The 24,521-nt window shown below is 38.7% G+C and overlaps 1 protein-coding gene across 1 annotated transcript in view; it reads right to left on the minus strand.

The window, feature by feature from the left end:
- The window catches only part of itfg1 (integrin alpha FG-GAP repeat containing 1), a 163,333-nt gene that overhangs the window by 67,434 nt on the left and 71,378 nt on the right, over positions 1-24,521 (minus strand). Inside the window, exons 11-12 of the mRNA XM_026175418.1 lie at positions 6,684-6,834; positions 4,585-4,693 (exon numbers count right to left, since the gene is read on the minus strand). Coding sequence (XP_026031203.1) covers positions 4,585-4,693; positions 6,684-6,834 — 260 coding nt within the window. The remainder of the gene's footprint in view (positions 1-4,584; positions 4,694-6,683; positions 6,835-24,521) is intronic.

The following is a 24,521-nucleotide window of genomic DNA, read 5'->3' on the forward strand; positions in this document are numbered from 1 at the left end:
CCACTCCTCCTTCTGACTACTGTGTCATTCAAGTGGTGGAGAGAGCAGTGATTGGTTTGCTGGCTCAATTCAAAGATGTGTATGAAGACATTTAACTGTCTAACTGAACGGGCTAACAAGTGAAGGGTACTTGCACTATACCACTGTGGTGGATACCAACATACTAAATTCCTAAATCCAAACTATAATTTTATTTCATTTAGTCTTATGACTCAAATCACTTGATCCACTATTGTGAACTTGATGTAATTTGAGCATTTGTTACCACCACAAACAATTTGTTTGAGTGGAATGAGGTCTCAAATGCCTTTATTGTTGATCTGCTGTGTCAACAGTATAATGTCTTCATTGAATCAATGACAAGTGAAAGGCATCATTGGTATACAGTGCACCTCAGGAGAGGTTAACTTGTTTTGTATGTAATCCCTTGAAAACAATATTGATTCTGGGGCATAATTTAAGTGTTAGTAAGTGCTAGTACCACTGTGTGTCGTTTTTTGTGTGTGATTCAGAAAGCAGGAGAGGAGGTGTAGTCCCTCCCCTCCCAATAGACAAAACAACAACTGTTCACCAACTGTGCAGAAACAGAAAGGGATGAGCAGCGCTCCTTTTCGTGCTAATGAGCAGAGCAGAGTGACAGATTAAATTGTGCACAGGCCCACCCCAGAGTGGAACTATTTTTACTTTTCTCAAATGTCACCAGGTACTAATGCTGTACAAACATTTTGACTTCAAAAGAACACATCTTGATTTTTACTCAAACACTGCTGCAATAAAAAAATGAAAGAAATAAAATCTATTAACTTAAAAAAAAAAAAAAGTGAGCCAAAAATACATGAAACTATTTCTGAACAGATACTGAAGCCAAAGCTGCTTGTAGTGAGACATTTGAATACAAGTTTTACAGCACTCTTGGACAAAAAGTGTGTGCCGTTTCTTCAGACTTAGTGAACATTTAATTGTCTTCCTTGCATAAAAGAATAGAAGGTATTTTTTCGAGGATCTCTGACAGCTTTGCCTGACTATCAAAAGTGGAAAATGACAGGATAATTGGGTAATGAAAAAGTAGAAAAAGACAAGCAATAACTGTATCAGGCTATTGACTCCCTAAAACAATACACTACACCCATACCCATTGCTTTAACTTTGGGTTAATAACTTTACCTGATGATACTAAATTTTGGTGGTAAATCAGTTCATTTACAACCTGAATCACACATTCTTGGCTTGATTTTTAAATCTTTGCTGTAAAAAAGAAACAAATGCACAGTAAATAGAAAAAAAATGTAATTTACTGCATAATTATTGCATACAATTGGAAATATGGCATGAAAGCAAATCAGCCTCTTCAACCTCTTCATTAAAATTCTCTCTGACTGAGAAGGTCATGCTGACTATTAAAAGAGGTGATGCTTTAAAGAAGCTGGCCTGGAGAGAAATCTTTATGATATACACCCTCAACACCATGGGAATAAATAGAACTGATGATTATTTAAATATTAAATGCCTTTTGATTTATGTGACAGTTGATAATTTGGGGGTTTGTCTTGAAGTAAACAGGAACCTGATAATGACTTTTCTAATGGATAAAAGATGGCCAGTGGCTTTGGTATATGAGGTTTTATGCATGTATGATGGATAATGTACTAGCTCTGTCCTTGTGTATATAACTTAATTCATTTTGTGTACCTCACACACTTTAATGAAGTCTTTGTGTTGAAATATCTACGTGTACTTCCACTGAAATGTGACCCAACAGACAAGTCAAACTCACTCTACTGTACAAAAAAATATCAGGTATAATATATGCTTCGGCCGGCAAAATCCAATCACCAGTTTGTCGCATCTTATAGACATGCCAGCCAGAAACTTCTACCAAAAGAAGCCAGCTCATCTATGATTCGGAACAATCGACACTGGAACTCTGACTGGATGCAGCCGAGAGCTGGCCCAGGTACTCAAGAAGAGGAACATCGACATAGCCTGTGTTCAAGAATGCAAATGGACCGGAAGCAAAGCGGCGGAGAATGGAGAGGGATATAAGCTCTTCTACTGCGGAGAGAGAGCCACTAAGAATGGAGTGGCCATCGCACTCAGCAAACACCTGCTCCAATCCCCGTATAAGATTGAGCGAACATCTGATTGATTAATGTCTATCAGAATCGAACTAGGAACAGCTGACGTTAATGTTGTGACCTGCTATGCACCACAGACTGGATGCAGCGATGAAACAAAAAATTAATTTTGGGACACGTTGGACAGGATCATACAGCGCATCCACAACATTGCGGAGGACACTGTTGGTTCAACAAAACCGGGTGAAAAATACATTGAGAAACAGGTCTGGTGGTGGAATGAGGAGGTACAAAAAGCAATAAAAGTGAAGAAGCTGGCCTATAAGACTTGGTGGCGATCGCGAGCGCATGAAGATCTCACCCGATACCGCTCGCTGAAATCAGCAACAAAGAGGGCAGTGGCCTCCGCGAAAAGACGAAACCCCAAGATTTTTATGACCAGCTCCAAACCCCAGAAGTGACCAATAACATCTACCGACTTGCCAAAGCCCGCCACCGCGTGAAGTAGGACTTTGATACAAACCATGTTGTCCAAATCAAAGGAGCCAATGGGCAGGTTCTGCGAGACCCCCGAGACATCCTTCAGCGCTGGTCAGATTACTTCACTGGAATCAGCAATGAAGAATTTACACATCCGCCTATCCCGCCCGCAGACCCAGTCGCAGGGCCTGTCACACCAATCACCACTGCCGACGTCCAAAACGCAACTGCGGTACAACATTCCTTGCAGCACTCTTCAACCATATCACGGTCGAAGACAAAGCCCCCCGAGCTTGGACATAGAGCATCACAGTGCCCAACTGGAAGGGCAAGGGAGACGTCACAGAGTGCACCAACTATCGGCCAATTCGTCTACTCTGCCATGCAATGAAGATCTTCGAACGTGTCCTGGAAAATCTGATCCGTCAACTGGTCACAATCACCCCGAATCAATGCGGCTTTGTTAAGGGCTGTGGATCTATCGATGCCATACACGCGGCCCGTTTGCTGATGGAAAAGCACCGGGAAAAGAACAAGACGGTGCACATGGTCTTCCTGGATCTGGAAAAGGCATTCGATAGGGTCCCCCACAAGCTGATTTGGTGATCATTACGAACTCATGGTGCCCCGGAAGCCTATGTGAAATGGACTCAGCTGCTCTACCGTAACGTCACAAGCGAGGTCCGATGTTCAGCGGGAACATCACCAGCCTTCCCGATTACCGTTGGCATCCACCAGGGCTCGGCCCTCTCGCCCCTGCTGTTCACTCTCTGTATGGACACCGCAACGGCTGATCTGCAATCACCACATCCATGGAGCCTCCTGTATGCAGATGATGTGTGCCTATCAGAAACAGAAAACTGCCTAGCCCTGCAAACCCAAACACAAGCATGGAAAGACTGGCTCTTCGAAAACGGCATGCGCCTGAACATCAAGAAGACTGAGTACCTTGAATGCAGCCCCCAGACCAACAGCACCATCACTATCGACGGCGAGCCGCTGACTAAAGTTGCCCAATTCAAGTACCTCGGGTCCCTTGTCATCTCGGACTGCGAAAGTCTACCAGACGCCAGACTCCGTGTCAACACAGCGTGGAGGAAGTGGCATCAGGTGAGTGGAGTCTTATGTGACAAGAGAATGCCAATCTATCCTAAGGTCAATTGTGCGCCCAGTGGCACTCTACGGGTCAGAGTGCTGGCCAGCGACGACCAAACATGAACAAGCTCTTCACACCATGGAGATGAAGATGCTGAGGTGGCTTCTGGGTCTAGGCCACAAGGAAGACCAAAAAAAGCGCTGGATGGACCGAATCAAGGATGATATGAAGGCTGTGAATATTACACCAGAAGACGCCCTTGATAGAAAGAAGTGGAGGAAGGCATGCAAGATAGCGGACCCTGTGTCGCGGGATATAAACTGCTAGGAAGAAGAAGAATATATGTTTCACAAAAAAACCAATTACTCCTCTTCCTCTCATCTCAACTGCCATTGATTCATTAATGGCACCAACATAGACTAGGAGAAGTGTGGTTTTATGTTTTGAGAGGCAATAGAGTGCAATAGAGTGCCTTATGTGCTGTACAAGGAGACTAGATTCGAAATGGCCTTTTGGGAGAAGGTGCATTTACTACAGCAGATCTTTTTGTGCGGACAGTGGCCAGTTTAATTTAAGATGAAATTGAACAAAAAGCTCAGAGAGATCCCTTTTTCACCACCAACTGAGTAGCTCCAGGCTAGAAATCAAAATATGACAGATAATAGTCATGACCATCTGCTTTCGAGGTTGGGGAAAAGACTTGCTCATGTTTAATGTTCCTAATTGGTCTAGGAGGGGCTGTTACAGAAAGAAAATAAGAAAAAAAGGACTAAATGATAATATATTCAAATTTCAGTATGTGTATGTTATCTGGTGAGGACAGCTTGGGAATGGAAATAAATGTTCTTCCTTCATGTTGCCCCTTCAAGGGACTGGTTTCAGCATGGGGAGAGTAGTGAGAAAGGGAGCATACTTGGCAAATCAGTCCCTTACCCATCACTTTAACGAAGTAGGCATCGGCTTCGAAATTGTTCTTCAAAGCGTGAATTCTCAAGTCCTGTTTGCCCTCTGCCTTGCTCTGAACCAGCATGTCTAAAATACCCTGCAAATGAAGACAGACACATAGATAAGGGACAATGAGAGCATGGCATGGTGCTTCTTCTGATGTACATTTTTATCCCTCTGACATACTGGATGTCTCATCCAGAATTATCGCATCATCTCTATTCCGCTGTCTTTCTCCTTTCCTCACTAAGTCTCTCTTTCTCTCGGTCTCATTTATAAATTCTCTCTCAGGGGCGAGTGAGAGAGCCAAGCACTGAAAGCGGGAGAGTTGAATTTAATAGACAGGCCACATTAGCAGTAGTAATTAATTCTGATAAGACAAGAACATACAGTAGATCGCAATACAGCTTCTGTACTATATGTAGTCTCTCATTAAGAGACTGGGGGTGAGTGCTGGAATCAAAGTCTACGACACACACAAAGAAGGATTTTGACAAAGGTAGTGTGTAAGAGAGTATGTGTAGATGTTTTCTAGCAAGGCCCATTTGCAGCATTAATTAAATGCTTAATATCACAGAGCAACACACTTAACACACTTAATGAGAGCAAAACCTAACAAATCATTTCCCAACGTTTGGGAAAATTAAAGTATAGCTCATCTTGTTTTATCTACTCTTCCTCTATAGTGGTGTATTGCCAGGTCCTGCATCTATTGCACCCACTCCCACAATGAATCAAATTCCAAAATAAAAATGCACAAAGTGAAGAATAACACTGCAACAATGAGGGAGAGCAAAAAAACCAAAAACACACAGAGCACTCATGCGCGCGCACACACACACGCACACACAAATAAATACAGTAGCTCAGAAAAAAAGGGGGGAAAAAAAAAGCACACTCATGCACACGCTACCCCATGTGCTTATAAATATTTTAATAACAACAATGAAGCACTGAACCAAATACTCATATTCTCAGTCTAAATCAGGAGTTATTGCTTCAGAATATAAAAGAAAACCGATTAATGTAAACAATTCTGTTAATGCGTGTGTCAAAAAAGCTTTACACATAATCCACTTTTCTGCATTAGAGATATCCTAGTTTGCACACTCTCTGATATGCATTCCTCTGCTCCATTTGGCAAGGATTTCTTTACGTAGGATTTTTCACAAAATGATTTCAGTTTATTGGTATATCTAACAAAATAAGACAAAAGTGGAAAGACTGTGAGCGGAGACAAATGACCCAGAGCTGTATTCTGAGGGTCAGCTGGATGACTGCATAGTTGACTTGTGACAGTTGTTAATGCTGCATTCATAAAGAGAAAAGTACTATACTAATAGCCTACCAGTATGAAGTAATTAATTAATTAATTAAGTAATATGAGTTCAGAAAGAGCAATATTGTTTTTGACAGCAGGGAAATCTGACTAGTTAATGCTTTGACTCTAACAATCTAACAGAGAATGGTAGGTCTAACTAATCTAATGTTGACATTTATTCACTTGATGTCAGCTCTTAAACTAGGAGAGGTGATGAGTGTGGGTGCTTTTTGCTAAAAAAGATATAAGCCTAACTTGTCTGATATTCTCAGAGTTTGCATGTAAGAGTTCAGGTAAGATTAACTTGTCAGGAGCATTGGATCTACTTACACAAAGGTGGATGACGCTTCCCTCATCATAAAAGCAAATCTAATATTGCAGTGGGAGTTGTTATAGTTGTTATTATAGTTAAATTTTCAAAAGTACAAATATTGCAAGCTGCATACAAGGCTCCTGTGAGTCTCCTAATGTATAAATAACAACAAAATAAAATAACAAGGTTAAATGATTAAATATGCTGCACATGGCTTTTTATGTATATTTAAAAAAGGCTATATTTAAAAGAAAATCAGCTGGCTAAAGAACTGTAGTTCCACTAGACCAAGATAATCTTTGGCTATGGAAATGTAGTCAAAACACAAAAAAATTATTAAGAATAGTATCCATAGAAATGAGTTTTTAAAAAGGCGTAAGAAATGGTACAGAGAATGATTTATGAAATACTACTGGACAGAACTGAAAATCAACACAAAATTTAACTACTCACGTCCTCATAGATGTCAAAGAAAGTTGCCCTGACGGCATTTTGAATGGCTCCTAAATCTGACTGGTCCCAGTGGATGTGGAACATTCGTCCAACACTGTGGCAAGTGTCGCTGTTACAGGGCACGTTCTCCAATAGGAAGGCCTGCTGGCCACTGGGGGGCAAAGAGAGAGAAGGGGGAAAAAAACATTGTAAGTGCATGTTACCATTTACATTTAGACAGTGACAGAGAGCCCTGGTGATGTCAAATGTAAGTAATGTTCATGTCATCAGCTGATCAGTACTTTGCTTGTGTCGAGTTTGTTATCTGGCAACAATAACACCACGATGAGTCTTAGCTGGAAGTTTGATGCTTAGAATCATTTGGAGCTACAGGCTTTTACAACAACATGACATTTGTTATGCACTTGGAATTGACAAATTAAAATGCTACAACATATTAATTTAGGGTTGATTTTCTCTTTTTAAGATGATGAGAGCTGCCTTAGGCTGCTGCCCTGAGGAAATTTTGTGCTTTTTAAAAAAACTTTAATAATTTTCTGCATGACTGGATATAGTCCAAACCTTACATTGCACTGTGTCATAGTGTATATATTGAAGGGTGACAAATTATAGGAAAAATGATGAGCCCTTAACTAACATTGGAAACGATTCAGCTGTTTTGTAAGCTTTGAGTTCATTTTTATTATAGTGCAAGGTCATCGAATGCATTATACTATAATTTGGTCCCTAAGATTTGGGACATGAAAGTTTTGGGGGGAGGTTCAAATTTTTCCTCTGTAAACCACCAGAGTGGAGTTTGAGTCAAATAACTAAGATGTGACAGAAATTACTTTAATTAAAGTATAACATTAACTGTTTAGGAAATACAGCCATTTTTGTGTAAAGTTGCAAATAGAAATTTCCAGTTAACTCTGTCAAATGCTTTTTCTGCATCTAAAGAAAATATTGTAGTTTCAAGGTTTTTACTGTATGAGTAGTCTATCAAATTAAGTAATCTACGTGTATTTGTTGATGAGTGCCTACCTTTTATGAAACCAGTTTGGTCAGGATGAATTAAGAGGGGGGTTATTTTCTCCAGTCTCTTTGAGAGAGCTTTGCAGAATATTTTTAAGGTCTACATTTATAAGGGATATTGGACGATAGCTTGCGGGATATACAGGGTCTTTGTCTGATTTTAGCAGGAGATTAATGTTTGCAGAATTCATATTTGATGGAAGTCTGCCCTTTTCTTTGATTTCCAACAACGTTCTGTAAAATCTGGTGCTAGAATCGTCCAGAATTCTTTGTAGAATTGTGCAGGAAAGCCGTCTGGACCTGGAGTCTTATTATTGGGCATACTTATCAGGGCTTCCTGGAGTTCACCTGATGTCAGTGGCGAATCCAGTGCCATTGCTTGAGTGTCTAATAATTTTGGAAGAGTTATGTTGTCTAAAAACTGATCAATTTCCTTTTTAGACGGGTTTATTTGTGGTGAATACAATCTTTTATAGAAATCAATGAAAATGTTGTTTATTTGTTTCGGGTCATATATTGTGTTCCCAGATGAATCTTGAACAGCACATATAGTTGTGTTTTCTTTATTTATTTTTAGCTGGTTTGCTAGAAATTGACCGGATTTATTACCATGTTCATAATTTTGTAAGCGTAGTCTTTGTACTAAGAATTTTATTTTTTTTATCAATTATCTCATTTAACTCTAGTTTTGTTTTGCGTATTTTGTTCAATGTTTCCTGATCTTGGTGGGACGCATAGGCTTCTTCAAGTGATTTAATGGTTTTTTTCTAATTCCTGAATATCTTTGTTTTCTTCTTTCTTTTTATGTGATGAGAAAAATTATTTTACCTCTCATCACAGCTTTCTCTGCTTCCCATAGAACAGATGCTGAAGTTCCGGGAGTGTCATTATAGTCTAAATATGAAGTCCACTCTTTTTTAAAATATTTAATAAAGTCTTCATCTTTAAGCAGTGATGTATTAAATCTCCAGTTTTTACTTGGCGTAGTATTATTCTTGTGCATTAGTGTTAAAGATACAGGAGCATGATCGCTGACAGCTATAGGGTGAATCTGAATCTATAGGGTGTCTGAAATGCCATTTTTATTATAGTGCAAGGTCATCGAATGCATTATACTATAATTTGGTCCCAAAGATTTGGGACAATTTTTCCTCTGTAAACCACCAGAGTGGAGTTTGAGTCAAATAACTAAGATGTGATAGAAATTACTTTAATTAAAGTATAACATTAACTGTTTAGGAAATGCAGCCATTATTAATAATATCCAATCCTCAGTATAAAATACTTATGGACCTCAACTTACTTTGATCTCTTTTATCCCATGATAAAACATTTCTACCCTGATAAGCCCCTATCTGTACAGAAAAAAGGGGTCAGTGAACTGTTTCAGGAGTATGAAAATGATGTGAATCTGACACTATGGCTTTTAAAGTGGCAGAATATTAACTAAAATGAACACAGATGGAAAATTCTAGACAGATATATCACAAAGAACCCTCCACCACCATCATCTTCATACCAAAGGAGAATATCTTTTGGAAGAATGGTGCCCCATTCCTTCATTGAGTTACAAAGATAAGTTGAGGTCTAAATACTGAAGCTTACTGTGGTATTTCCTGCACCTTGTATTTGGCATTTCTTTACAAATGCAAGCAAATAAGTATACTTGATCATATACTTGAGTTGAGGCAAAACCCAACCCCTTTCCTCTATTTTCCACCCATCTCTGTACTTGCACTTTTTCTGTGCAGTCTTTGTCACATCTTAATTCACTGGCGAGACTAAATTCAATCTTTATCACTGGAGATAGCTATCTGTACCTGTTCTTAGATCTCAGTGGGATTGCTGAGCTTTAAAAAAAAGAAAAGCTGTTGGTTTAAAAATAGAATAATTGTGAAAGCCCTCAGTCAATCAGGATTGTAAACACCCATCCCCACCATCACCACTACCCACAAAGCTAGTACAAGCCTCTGGGGACTAGAAGATAGACCGCAAGCGGGGACATCTTTCATCAAGGATATTTTAGAAAGACTGTGTGATCTTTTCAGCAGCAGGAAAACATTCTATCCTCATGCTTCCAGAAAATGGTGAACAGAAAAGATAAAATACTGTAATGTATAGAGTGTGTTGCTTGATAAAACCATGATTGATGGAGACGTGTCAATACGATTATCTTATCCTCCTTGGAATTGTGTTTGACTTTGCTTAGCATGCGATCTTGTAGAGAATATAAAAAGGGGGCACATCATATGGAGTCAGATGGAGTCAAGAGAAGTACCACACTACGACACGATGCACCAACACAAGTTACTATTGTGTCACCCACAAAGGGAGGAAGACACGGCAACAAAAGAATCATTGTAAAGTTTATGTAGTGATTATGAAGTGTATGCTCTATTTAAAGTATCAGCTGTGTGCAGTTGTTACATTATGGCACCATAGTACATTATAGTTGCAACACATATCTGATAAATGGTGATGTTACATAACAGCAAGCTTCAGAAAGTGGAAACCTACTGGTCAAATTGGTACTTGAAATATGCTTGTAAGCCTCTCCACTGCTGTTAGCTGTGTGATAGGAAAAAACGGAGCTTGTGGAACCAGGAGTAAGAGAAAGCAGATGAACAACTTTTGTAATATTGTATTTTATCCCTGTAGTCCTTTTCATAAAGCATCTAATTGAAATTTTGATTGTTGCTTTTCACAAAAAAACACAAACTCCTGTAATCAGCAGCAAACAGTTCAAAGTTTTGCTAAACTGGATCGTCTGACATAAGACTTACTAACTTCCAAACACAGAGGTGGAGAAGCTACAGAGCTTGGAAACCTTAATTGTCACGTAAAATGTTGACATATATTTGGATGGAATTAACACGTGAAATGCAATGAGCAGGTTGCCTCTGCAATATTCAGGACCTGTCATGGTCCTGTCACATCAACACCCTGGTTAAGAAAGCCCGTCAGCGTCTCTTCTTCCTCAGAAGACTTAGAGACTTCCATCTGCCACTGAAGGTGCTCAAGAACTTCTACTCCTGCACCATCGAGAGCGTCCTGACGTCAAACATCTGCACCTGGTTTGGGAACAACACCAAGCAGGACAGACGAGATCTGCAAAGGGTGGTGCGCTCGGCAGAACGCATCATTCAATCAGAGCTCCCTGACCTGCTGTCCATCTACACCAAGCGGTGCAAGTCCAAAGCTAGGAAGATTATGATGGACCTCTCCCATCCCAACAATGGACTCTTCTCACTGTTGAGGTCTGGGAAGCGCTTCCGCTCCCTTAAGGCCAAAACAGAGAGAATGAAGAGGAGCTTCTTCCCCCAGGCTATTCGGGGCCTGAACCAGGTGTAAGACTGGACTCTCACACACGTCACCACACGCACCACCACACATTTCCTATAATCCTATAATTCCTATAATTTATAATCCTTATCTTTATAATCTCTTCTGCTATTTGCACATTCTTTACTGTAAATTCCTAAGTTAATTTGTAAATTTTTGTAGTAAATTGTAAATATTGTAAAACTTTTCTTCTGTCATTTAATGGTCGGGCATTGTACAGCTACAAGCATTACACCCCCATGTCATACTGTGTATGGTTGTGTGTGTGTGACAAATAAAATTTGAATTTGAATATTCGGGTTAACTGAAAGTAATAAATGTGCATTTAGCTGTTAATTCCTAGATTCAATAAGGACAAGAATCTATATATAAAACACTTCAAAGAGCAGGGAAGAGCAGGAATTTAATTAATTCCTATAGCAGGGACGTAACGCTTCAGGCTCAGTGTCAGCTGAGATGGTGTGCTGCTGTTTCAGAATAGCTATATCTCTGTGTGGGGTGAGTGGGGTTGAAGGGTGGGGCTGCGGGAACCTCTGTAGGATTAACTGACTTTGGCTGTAATTACAGCTGGAGGTTTGTTTAAGGTCATTCTGTGTAACCCATGCGTACTGACAATGAACTAGTCCTCCCCTCCTCATTAGGCTTAATGCAAACAACACTGTATCCAGAATATGATCGGCTCTCATTAGGACCTGCAACTGCAGCACCTACTGGACAAGACCCAGTGTAAATGGTGAGCACTGATTGGCTCACCAGTAGATAATCATGCCTGTAGCCAGATAGATTTGTTGACATTCAGGGAGAGTATCTCTGTTTGTGCATGTGTGTGTTTGAGTGTGTGTAAAAAGAAAGTAACGCTATCAAAGTTTCAGGCTGAACTTTAGAAGGTATATGATTGTTATTCGCCAATATGTGTGTGTCCTTTCTGAGATTTTCGTACTTCAAAAGAACCTCTTTTCCAGCACTGCAGGGGTGGTTATGGTAGGGATGAACTCAAGGTCATAGTGTGGATCAGACTCAGACTTACACACAGGTACATGTGCTCTCAATATATACACACACAAACACACACAACTTTGTTCTCGGCATCGGTTTTATGTTTACAGCAGCAGGTAGAGGTGCAAACCTGATATCTATTCATATTATACACATGCACTCGTGCAGATGACTACTCTGAACCCACAATTTCGCATGCTGGTGTTAATTTTGATTTGAGCATCACAAATTTCTTTTTGTGTAATATAGTATTATGATTCAATATGTATTCCATGTTTTTTGTGTTTTTTTGTTAGTAAACATCTACTTCATGTCCTCTATGATGTCTTCCCTGTCCACATTTCTTTTAAAACAATGTTAAGACATGCAACTCTTAAGTGTTTAGCATACCAAGTCAGATACATGGCGACACTGTGTTTTATATGGCAGTCAACTCCATGGCAGTGTAATACAGTATTTCATTTAATCAATGTAATATAAATGTTTTGGTGCATTCCATTTGAAATTGGAAGACCTTTTCAACTCTAACGCCTTGTTAAGTTGGACTTCGAACTTGAATGGTTGAGCACCCTCACCAACTCCAACTTCACCTTCAAAGATAGTGGCAGTGCATGTAAACTTTAGTGACTGGTTGTGACAGGCTAAATAACCCATACAGGGACCAAGTTCTATCCATTTGCAAAAGAACAAGCACAGTGTTGTACTGTAGCTATACTCTGTGACTGGTGTTGTTTAAAGTACTGCCACAATTGTTCTATGCTGGATTTATTCAGCTAAAAAAAGTAAAAAGGATTTGCAGATTTGTGGGGGAGTCTTGTGTATCTGTAATCTGTATCTCACATATTCTCAAAGTGAAGGGAGCTGAATTTGTCTCCACCACTAAAAGGATTCTTCTGTTAGAGCCCAGCTCAAGAGATCACAGTGAAAATGGTGTGCGCTGTCCATGGTCCTGAAGTTACACCAGTTTGATTTTATATTTTAATTTGAATGCAATAAACTTTATTAAAGAAAGATTGTTTTCATTAAATGCATTGATCATAACAAAAAATAGCACCTTCAAACCATCAGTACTATTCAAAAAATTAAAATGAAAAATGTGAAAAATTTGACTTTCAATGTCTAATGTCCAAGGGGTAATTATTTTAAGGATAGGGTCCAAAATCAACACTTTCTTCCTTCTTTATTTCTATCTTTCAGACATTTAGCATTGATTTTGCTTTTTCAACCTCACTACACAGGCTGTTAAATTCTTGCCACATTAGTTGAAAAGAACACAACAACAAAATATTGAAGAGTAGTAACAGGTTTTTCTGTGATGTTCCTGTGAGGTTAAAATATATAGTTTTACTGAAATGAGATTAGTTTTAATGGGGTTACTCAATACCAGGAGAGAAATGTCCATTCTTCTTATTTCATGGCATCAAATTCTTCTGCAGACAATTATGCACCAATGAGTGAAGTCAGTTATTATTATTATTGCTTTTTTTTTCCTTTTCTTTTTTTTAGCTTTTCTTTAACCAGGAAGTGAATACAAACCACACCCATCCTGCTAGTTAACAACTGAGTCATCATGCTGTTTAATTTGTAATAATGTCATATTGATCACAGCTTCTTCATCCTATATTGGTAATAAAACGTTTAAATAAAAACTGACAGTTAACAAAAACATGACATTAAATGCATGGCAAGACTTATTTTATAAATACCCTAATTGCATATTATAAGGTCTTTACCTTATGATATAAAACATTAGAGTCACCTGTTGCTGTGATTTGGCGCTTTAGAAATAAAACTGAACACAAAAAATTTCAATTGAATTGAATATTGAGCCTGTACCGACACTAATATGTGTGTTTATCTGAGGTAGTGTGCTTGAGAGATTCCATTATTGTATGAACCCAGTGTCAGCTCTGTTTTCTTGTGTGTGTATGTGCTTGTGGGGAGTCTTACACTATTTCAGGCTCTATCCACCTTCTCTCTAATTGGCCTCCAGAGGGGTGGTGAGTTGGCAGGAGGCTGACCAACTGATCACACCAATGACCCTTCTCTCCCTCTACCTCAAAAGCTCAGAGGCACCACTGTTACCTATCCACCTTTGTCCCTTTCCTCTGTCCATCCACTCATTCTTCCATCTACTCAATTCCCTAAAGCTGAATGACTAAGCTAACCTGGCCAACTTCTTCTTCATCTCTCTCTTTTTTTCCTTTTCTGTTCATTTCATTTCATCTTATCGGCCCTTCTGCTTCTCCCTCCACCTCAGTCCAACCAATCATACGCTTTTGTTCCACATTTCTGCCTTTCATAACTCCAAGGACTAACACATGGCTACAAGACATTTTAACAGTGTGTGTGGGTGCATTTCAAATTTCTCTTTTTGTTTTGATAATAACGACATTACAGTGCCAAGGAAAGACTCCCTTCTTCTTTCTTTGGTGAAATGACCTACTGTCCCTTTATTTATAGGGTATAATTTACCTAACTATTTATTTCATTATAACTTTAAAAAACAAAACACAAAAAACCAAAAGATTAAAAAAAACCTTTAAAATAATAAGGATAGACAATTTAATTTCCATATTTTAGGTCAGTATTAGTCTTATCTCATATTTATATGATTATAAATCCACTCTCAAATGTGTTTTTACAACAGGGTAATTGTACCGTACAATTTTGTTGTATGCAGACAATCTCACCTAGTACATTGCAGACTGTAACCACGTAGCTATATGTAGTCTCTCTTTCATAGTCTGTCAACCCTAAAACATTTTGTGTTGTTTTGTGTGAAGAAACCTTACCATTTAATCTGCTTTCACACCATCTAAATCACTCGCTAATCAAATTGATCCAATCATAAAAAATTCGTTGTTTATGCTACTTTTCACCCATATTAGAATACATGATTTCAGCAGCTGGTCTATTTTCTAACCCATCATACATTCATCCTCCAAATTCACACCTTGCCTAACATGTTTTTGTGCCTAATCCAGAGCATGTTGTCTTTTTGAGTAGACCTGCTGCAGATTAGAATGTCTACTAGCCAAAAATATAGATATTTTTTATTGATGAAGAGTGAAGATAAATCAGTATACTGTTGAACTGTAAAACCTTCATAAAATCTAGACTTAGATTAGGATGGTTCTTTTAATCCTAAATATTATGTAACTACTTATGATCTGGTTTACCTATTTGCAATTAATTTTATTATTTTTTTTTTAAATCCTGTGTTTATGATTATGCATTCTGCTTTTGTGTGTCTGATTTCTATATAGTAAAAATATATAACAAATAAAGAACTCTTTCACAGACAAGTTTTAATGAGGGCAAATAGTACTGGTACTAGTAGAGTTCTCTGTAGCCTTTGAAAACAATTATATAATACTATTAACCCACTCTGAAGGAAGGAAATAACCCTGTTGATGCAATCACTGTGGGAATCTCCAGTTGCAATGATTCAGATGTAGCAGTCCTCCAACTTATTGACCAGCTGACAATAAGAGAGACTGAAAGACTGACAGCAACAGGAAAAACCCCCGAAAGACACGGACGAAAGGTGAACGAAGGGAACGAGTGGGCAGGTCCACGTAGACGAAGTGACAGTGAGACAGCGATATGTTGTCATGGCCCCGAGGGGCTGTGATTTCTCATTCTGCTAGCCACTGTGGTGATGAACACAGGCAGTAACTCACAACGACACAATCAAAGTCAAAGTACATCCTTTGGTAGTGTCACTCCTCTACACGGTCCGCCTGCTGTCACTCACTCTTTCATCCTCACTGTCTGTGTCTGGCTGCATCTTTGTCCTCACACACTTTACAAAGTCAGCTTTCTTCTGAGTCTTGCCTTACTTGACTTTTTCTTCACAAGCTTATCAAATAACAACCACCAAATTGTTTTGTTCACCAATATGTCAAACAAGGTTTTCATTACAAAAGAAAATCACAATCTGTGAAGCAAAATTCACGTATCCATTTCAGGGTTGCAGACGGGCTGGAGCTTACCCTAGCTGTGATAGATTGAGGGGGAAATTACACCCTGTCAGGTCAGAGAAGTTTGATAGCTAAAGTTAATTTTTGTAGAGATGGGTATCAAATGGGTGCCATAGTGTCACCATGGTCTAATTGACTTAAAAATAACAAAACTGAAATACTTTACCCAAATTACTGATGAACTTATGATACAAAAATAGCAAATAAATATTATATGCAACCAATCACTGGACTTGTTCAATAATTTTGTTTATTTAAAAAAAAATTGTAAAACTAGTGGCTTGTAAATCAGCTTTAGCTGTGACATCTATGACAGAGGGTAGAAATTATACTGGATAAAAATCTACTCGTTAACATCTTGATGCTTGCACTATAATAATAAAGTAATTTGGATTTACTGAGTTACTAGACTTCTGGTTTATTGTGCTTTTCACAAATCAGTTAAACTAAACTGATCACCTACATTTTTATGCCTATGACTGTGTGCTAAGTACAGCCAAATAGAAATCGGATTACACGTGATCTTTACAGACAAATACTAAATGAAGAATAGACAAAAAAGTTTTAAAAAAAAAAGTGAAAAAGTATACAGCAATGGAGTTTACTCAAGACTGTCCAATCAAAAACTGGATTTTGAGGACAGTAAATGTGAAACATTATAACCTGGGAATAGCCTCATTTCTACTGTGTTGTTTTAACCGACAGAAAACAGCAATAACACCATTGTGCTGTGACAATATGTGGTAAGAAATACTAGAATGTGGTACAATGACAACTTTTGACACTAATCATCAAAATGACAAACACCCTCAGTCATTACATTACTTAGCAATTTCCAAGAAAGCTGCATAATTTACTTCATTTAGGGTGTCATTTGAGTTCAAACCAGCCTCCTGCAAACAAAGCAAAACTTAGCAAAGAAAATACTGTGCAGGACTAACAAGCCAAAAGTCTCATGCTACTACAGTGTCCACTCTGGTATTAACAACAAAAACCGAGAGACAAATGCAGCTACCCTGCTTCCAACATACAGAGTAAGATGGATTTTAAATGGCATTGCCTAGCAACAGCCTGCTAAGCTCTTGGCAGCTGCTTAGTCGTGGTGCATACTGATAGATAGAAACAGAGAGCCTAACACACACACACACACACACACACACACACACACACACACACACACACACACACACACACACACACACACACACACACACACACACACACACACACACACACACACACACACACACACACACACACACACACACACACATACAGACAGCAACAGTAAAACTTAATGTGATGGAACTCATCAAGGCATCAACAAGGTGAAGAGCAGTGAGCTTTGTATAAGCAAAAGGATTAATTGCTGCTCTGCTTTATGTGAGTGGGCAAATGAATGCGATGCTATACTGACTTGAACTTTAAGTTTAACATATTTAATTAAAATTCAGCACAGACACTAAAAATACATTATTTACATTTAATTGCAAAAAAAATATTAAGAATCAAATTTTTATTTGGCCATGCTTAGTGATGCAATAAAGTACTCATAAAACTGTGCAAACATTGGTTTAAGTGTTGAGTGTGACTCTGACCAGTTTGCAGGTACATGATGCCCCATAACTACAAGTAGAAAGTTTTTTCACATCAAGAAGAGAAAAACAAGCTGACAGCAAGCCAAGATAAACAAATGTCTGGGAGCTCGGCTCATTATAATTAAAGTACCGGTAACTGAAATTATGACTTTGCAAAGGGAGAATCTTTCAACCAGCATTGTAAGTTTTTGTTTGAAAAAGTCATTCTGTCATTTTCAAAAACAATCATTTATCTCTGACTGTTGGATATACATTAGCTTTTAGAAAGAAAAAAAAAAAAAAAAAAAAAAAAAAAAGGATATACATTAGCTTGGCAATAGGAAATGCCAGACTCTGCATTAATCTACAGTTATCTAGACATAGGAAGCATATGCTAAAAAACAAAATATGCAGGCTGAACCATTATTAATTGAATGAGAAAAGGCTTTGCTAGGGAAAAAAATAGCTAAAGGACAGTGAAGCATTTGACACTACGGAAAGAGTAAGCACAGAAACGAGACAGAAGCAATTCCAAAAACTTTACAGAGAGACAGGTATGTGTTAGACAGATGTGTGGTTAAAGCTTTTCTACAGAAGCACAAAGAAATAAACAAGATTGAGAGGCCTTAAAAAGAAAGGATGAAAGACTGACACAGCCATCAACAACTTGCACAAGAGTAGTCAGAAGTGGTTTTAATGAAAGACTTGCACCCAAAGAGCCTTTTCTCTTTCTCCCTTTCTCTGTGCAAAAAAACTCATGACATAGAAATGCACAGAAAAAAGAAGTGGGGTGTGAAAAATGGCAGCAGGTGCTTTGAACTGACAAGTCAAAATCTGAAACATCTGCCCTCACAGAAGACGGTTTATATGCTAAGGTGCCTACAAGACAGAGTGTCTGCAGGCAATGCTGAAGGATCAGACTCGTTTCTGGCAAGTTTGGGACTTTAATTCTGAAAAACTTTATTGAGGATTTTGTCAGAATGAAGAGACTCACAAATGTTCAGAAGAACATTTGGAAGTCATTTTCCACCAGGATGAGGACCCCAAGCATAACGGTAATAGAAGCCATCTTCAACAAAAAGTGCTGTGGCCACAAGATATTGTGATAACATGAATCCAGGGAATAAATGTTAGGAATAAACTCTGTGTCAAGGACCCTGAAAAGTTTTACAAGCTGTGCAAGTGCACCTGGTATTGGTGGTGTTTTAAAAGCAATGAGTGATTTATCTTTGATTTATCTTTTTTCTGTTGAAGTTAACTGATAAAGAGAAACTAAACTAAAAGACTGCACAAAAGACAAATTATCCCACTTAGCAACTACCACTGTACTTAATATCTTGGCATGTAATTGAAGATAATTTAATCGGTGTAATCTATAAATGGCTAGCAGATTTTATTTGGAAACTGTCAGTTTAAAGTCCTTCACTCTGTTTTCAGCTCATCATTTTAAAAGCCCTGAATGTGAAGGATTCAGGCTGTGAAGCACCTCTTGCTGACAGCCTGTGAAGCTAAAGTTAGTTCAAGTAGCTTGAGTATAGAGTTGTCAACACTTTTACACTGGCTTTGTATATTTTGCAAGAATCTAGTATTAATATCAGAAGAGGACATTTCCTTCTAATATAAAGAAAGACTTGCAATTCATTACAATTAGCTAGAAATTGACAGAGATGGTAAATTTTATAATGAAAAAAAGAAAACAGCCAATTTATCTGATTCTTGTCATGTAGAAACAAGATAATTATATTTCGTAATTGTTGCTGAATCAAGAATGTACTTATAATTTGTTTATTTGTTTTTTCTTCTCTCATAAAACACGTGTTTATTGCAGAGTGAGACAGAATTGATAACACAATAAGGTATTTTGTGACTGTAGTTAGGAACAACCTCAAGCAGAGGTTAACTACATTATTCTATTACACTCATTGACCTATAGCCTGAAGAGGTTTACACACATGTGTGTCTGAGTGTGTGTCTTGCAGATTTGCTACACATCCTCAAGGCTTATCCTTTCCCATTGTTGATTTCCTCAGCTTTGCAAAGATTATTATGACATCTGAACGTGCATCTTCATAGACAATATCAGTTTTAAATAAAACTATCTGCAATCAGCAGTAACAAGTAGTAAGGTGGTGTGTAGGACACTGTGAAGTGCTCTCATATAGTGTTTGAGGTACAACAGAAATCACTTAAGTTTAGCTGCCTCTGTCTGTGACCTCATTTCATATTCCAGAAATAGCTCCCTCTCACCTCACACTGCTACATCGCATGGGTACATGGGACATGTACACACAGACACAGACAGACACTCACACACACACAGCTATGTAATGCAGCCCAGTGGAAGGTGCAGTGTGACATGCAACAGGGGGGGCTCTTATAAAACCGAGGAGGAACATTTTAACATCAAACACTCGAGGCCAGCAGGACGCAGCGTCTCGTTGAGGGTCGCAAATCGAGGGTCGAATGGAGATCATATGTGCGTCTTCCTGTGAATGCGAAGCCTACCTGAGTACAGAGAGGCAGTGGGGTACTGGTTGATCTGCTTCACTATTGTTGTGTCTATGAAAGTAGCGTGGTCTAACGAAAAGCGGCACTATCTGATTCAAGGAATCAGCATTTTAGCTCCAGTTGTCACAGTAAAAGGTTGTAAAAATGTGCAGGATGTCTGCTCTTCACTGGCATCATTGCATTACTTGCTAAATTTAAGTATGGGGAATGGAAGTTATACAGATTTTGTGTTGATATGGTAAGGGATCTTTCTGCTTTGTTTGTCTAATGTTAAGTTTCAGTAGCTTCATGCCATGCTTCATCAATAATGTCCTAAAAGCTTTTGTACACAACCGAAAATGAATCTATATTTTTCCTGAGCAAAGTGGAGAGCAAGATGCTTCAAGGTAAAATTAGTTAACTGAGGCAAATGGCTTAATAAAACAAATTAAACGCTGGAAACTGCTGTCCAGTTTGGGGTTTAAGCAGCTGCCTGGATGATTAGAGGCAAGAAAAAAAAACACCTACACAAGCAGTTCTTTTTCCCGCAGTAAATTATGACCAACTGGATAGAAACATATAATTTGTGTGAAAGTGAAAATATTTTTCAAGTTATACCCTACTATCAAATGGTGAAAAGGCAATTAGGAAAGAAAGCAACAAAGAAATATTATTCCCAACTTTCTATTTGAATTCTATAGTTTAGAGCAGAAAGGATTTTCACAAGCTGCCACTGATATATTCTGATGACTGCTTTCCCTAAGCAACATCTGTACAGGCTGACAACTGACTGCAATCACTGAGGTGGAGTTATTACTCATGTAGGAAGCTCTCATTCCTGCCTTCCTTTCTTTATACAGCATCTTCCACAGACTTTACAATCTTTCTCATCGAGTTGGCAAAACAAATACACATTTTTTTCCTCCATCTCTGTCTCTCCATGGCACACAAACACTGCACATACACATTCGTACTCATGCTCAATCCCTGAGAGGGCCCTAAAGCCTTAATAAGGAAGATTTAATTAGTTTTCAAAGTATATGGGTGAGCAAAGAAGGGGCTATTATCTTTATGCTTAACAGCAGCAGTTGTGTGTTCCCATGGAGAGAGCATCTCTGGTGGCATTCAGTAAAACACTATGGCTTTGATGTACAAAATGAGGAAAAGAGAAAAAAGCCCAAAGGAACGTGTAAAGGCTGATTGCTCTCCTGTGTCTGTGTATGAGAGAGCAGGCATATGGTCATTAATTTGCTTTGACTCATCAAATGCATAAAATACCTGCATAAAAATAGGAATTTATCACAGCAATCAGCACATTACTGACTTTGTATACAATCTATACTCAGTGTATAAATTCTTACACTAACTTGCCATTTAAGAACGTCCCACGATTTCATCTGGAAAAAGGTACCAGGAAACATGAGTGTACTGTAAAGAGAAGCTGGTTTTTGAAAGATGGCATCCTATTCTGTGTTTTAGAGATGCCCAAAAAACCAAATAACTGTGGACCCATCTGTGGGTAGCACAAAGAAGACAATGTAGTTTGTTATCCTTTAGTCATTCCTTCATAAGACAAGAGAAAAAAGAAATGATGTTTTTTCTTTGTCAGGATGATGTGGGAAATCCAAGAGGCATACAATATGCACACAACCCCATCACAAGATGTTGTTAGACTCATTGTGTTGCTTGTTAGTCTATATTTTTCTCGCTCTCACAAATACATGGAAAATCGTTTTCAGGACAGTAAATATTCCATTTACTGGTAGAAAATTACCTACAATTAAACAGCAAAAGTTCCCTTTCACAGTAGTGGTTCTTAACTTTTTAACATTCAACTTGCTGACAGCGCTATGGCATCATCCTGCCCTCTGTCCTCTACCCTCTGCAGCTGATGGGGAGAAACAGTACAACAACTGGAAGAAAAGTGGAGAACAGCTCGGTCTCAACCCCAAAACTATAATTTCCCAGCTAATTATACCAAACGATTATATACAATTAAAGCTTTGTTAAGTTTGTTTAGAATGAGCCCATAACAATGACAATATTAATAGATGCAAAAAAGTGAACTGTGTCATCTGAGTGGACCAAGTTAAGTTGAGTTGGTAGCAAATCTGCGTGCGACATGAAGTATGGTTATGAGAGCCATCACCATTTAACTGCCTGTATTGGTTCACTAATGTTACTCGTTTTGTGGAGATGTATGTGCAACAGCAGCTCAGAACACCGCAGCGGGCTGGAGAGAAAACCAAGAACCATTTTTTAAAGGTCATGTGTTGTAGAAGTTACCTTTTTCCCATGGTGGGAACTTCATGCAGTGCAAATTCAGAAATTGTTCTTCCGTAAGAGCACCGACTTCACTTCGGTGAAGTTGTATGTCTATAGTACGGTACAGACCAGCTCTTTACCCTCTTGAGGATACTTCATGTGGCATGGGAGTGTGCCCAACTAGTTTACGTGTGTTTTGTGGACTTGGAGACTGCGTCCCTCAGAGTGATGGGTGCTCACGGAGTATAGGGTGTCTGGCCCGTTGCTACATGCCATTCTATCCTTATACAACCGTTGCAAGAACTAGGTCTGTATAGCCGGCAATAAGTCTGATTCATTCTCAGTGGATGCTGGACTCAGCCGGGGCTGTCCTTTGTCACCAATTCTGGTCATAATTGTCATAGACAGAATTTCTTGGCATAGCCAAGTGACGGAAGGCTTCCACTTGGACAGTGTGTGAATCTCGTCTCTGTTTTACGCAAATGATGTGGCTCTGATGCCTTTATCAGTTGAGGTGTTTCGGGTATCTGACCAAGATGCCTCCTGTGCGAGGTCTACCAGGCATGTCCCACCAGGAGGATGCCTTGGTGTTTTACCAGACAAGCTGGAGGAGGTGGCCAGCAGGAGGGAGTTCTGGGCTTCTCTGCTTAGGCTGCTGCCCCCAAGACCAGGCTCCAGATAAACAGAAGAAAATGGATGGAATTAATTTTGGAAAAATTTGGATTTTTTTTTAAAGAATTGTGGCTTGATGCTAGGACCAGTGCTTCACAGCACGAGGGACCTGAGTTTCAACCCAGACAGGGCTCTTGTGTGTGAAATTTCACCTGGGAGCTGCTGACATTGAAGGACATTCTAGGTTATGCTTTTAGCCCCCCATGGCACACACTCAACAGAGACTGCATGAAAACTTAGTGCACTATTAAACGTAACGGCTTTGGCCTGAAGTTTCTCTCATTTAGGTTGTATTCTGGTTCCAGCTCTCCTGAGACCCTGAACTAGATAAGCTGTTAGGATAATAAATGGGTGGAGGATTGTGCATTAACACTCTCATGTGAACCTCCTGATACCTTCACATTTAGAACAGTAGGACTAGACTGATTTATTTGCAAAGTATAGGGAGAAATCTACAACAAATTCAATTTTCGCAATTAAAAGTGGTCTTATCGACTTCATAGAATTCACTTTTGGACAAACCAAAAACTAATTTATTAATGGGGCCACCTTTTCCAAAAGCAGTCACAGTGTTTCTGTGTGCAAAAGATAGCATTTAGCTCAAAAAGCCTTCTGCTGGTTTTAGACGTCTGATGAGTCGTTTTTTTGTTGTTGTTTTTTTTTTTTATACTCCGGCAGCTGGTCAGAGCTAAAAGATCAGAAGGAGACAGTTAGTGCTGCTAACTGCTGCCCACGCCACACTCTGCTCTCTAATAGAAACACCAAACAAAAACACTCCACATAGTTCATTATCAGAGAAGAGTTTAGCCCTTTTTCAAAAGCACACTATAGTGGGAGATCTGACTGGTATTAACATGTCTACACATTAATGTCCTCTAAATGTTGACACAGGCAAACAAAAGCTAAATTCAGAGAGATCAGCAGATGTTTGGAGATTCTGTTTATCTAAAAAACATTTCTGACTCCAATTTGGGGGAAAAACAATTAATGTTATTCTAAACAGAAGGCTGATTAGACATTTAAAATAATGACCATATTTTCTTGGGAGTAAATAACAGTTGGCAAAACAAAAGCAAAAAAAATAAAATAAAAATCTCTCTACTGAGTCAAAAATGGTATATACCTTTATTATAGGCAAACCATGCCCTGAATCTCAAAAAGTATGTGGGTAAGGAAAAACTATGCCCGACTAAATGAAACCACCAACCACCAGCAGTTTATATATTGCTAAGTAAAGAAACTGTGAAAGGGATTCATAATATTTTTGTTTCTAGCTCAGTGGCAGTAAAAAGACAACCCAGAATCAAGAAAACACAATAAGGTACCCTCCAAAAATTATATATATTACTAATTATTAATATGCTATCTGGTTGATTTATAGTCAATAGGAAGCAATACATACTAATTTCTAGGTCCTCGGAATAAATCAATTTCTGCATTGGGACCCATCTCTGAAGTCTCCGAGGAAGGGTGGGAGCTTGTCACTGCTGTGGCGTGTT

This window comes from Astatotilapia calliptera, chromosome 1 (assembly GCF_900246225.1).
Source record: "Astatotilapia calliptera chromosome 1, fAstCal1.2, whole genome shotgun sequence".
NCBI lineage: Eukaryota > Metazoa > Chordata > Actinopteri > Cichliformes > Cichlidae > Astatotilapia > Astatotilapia calliptera.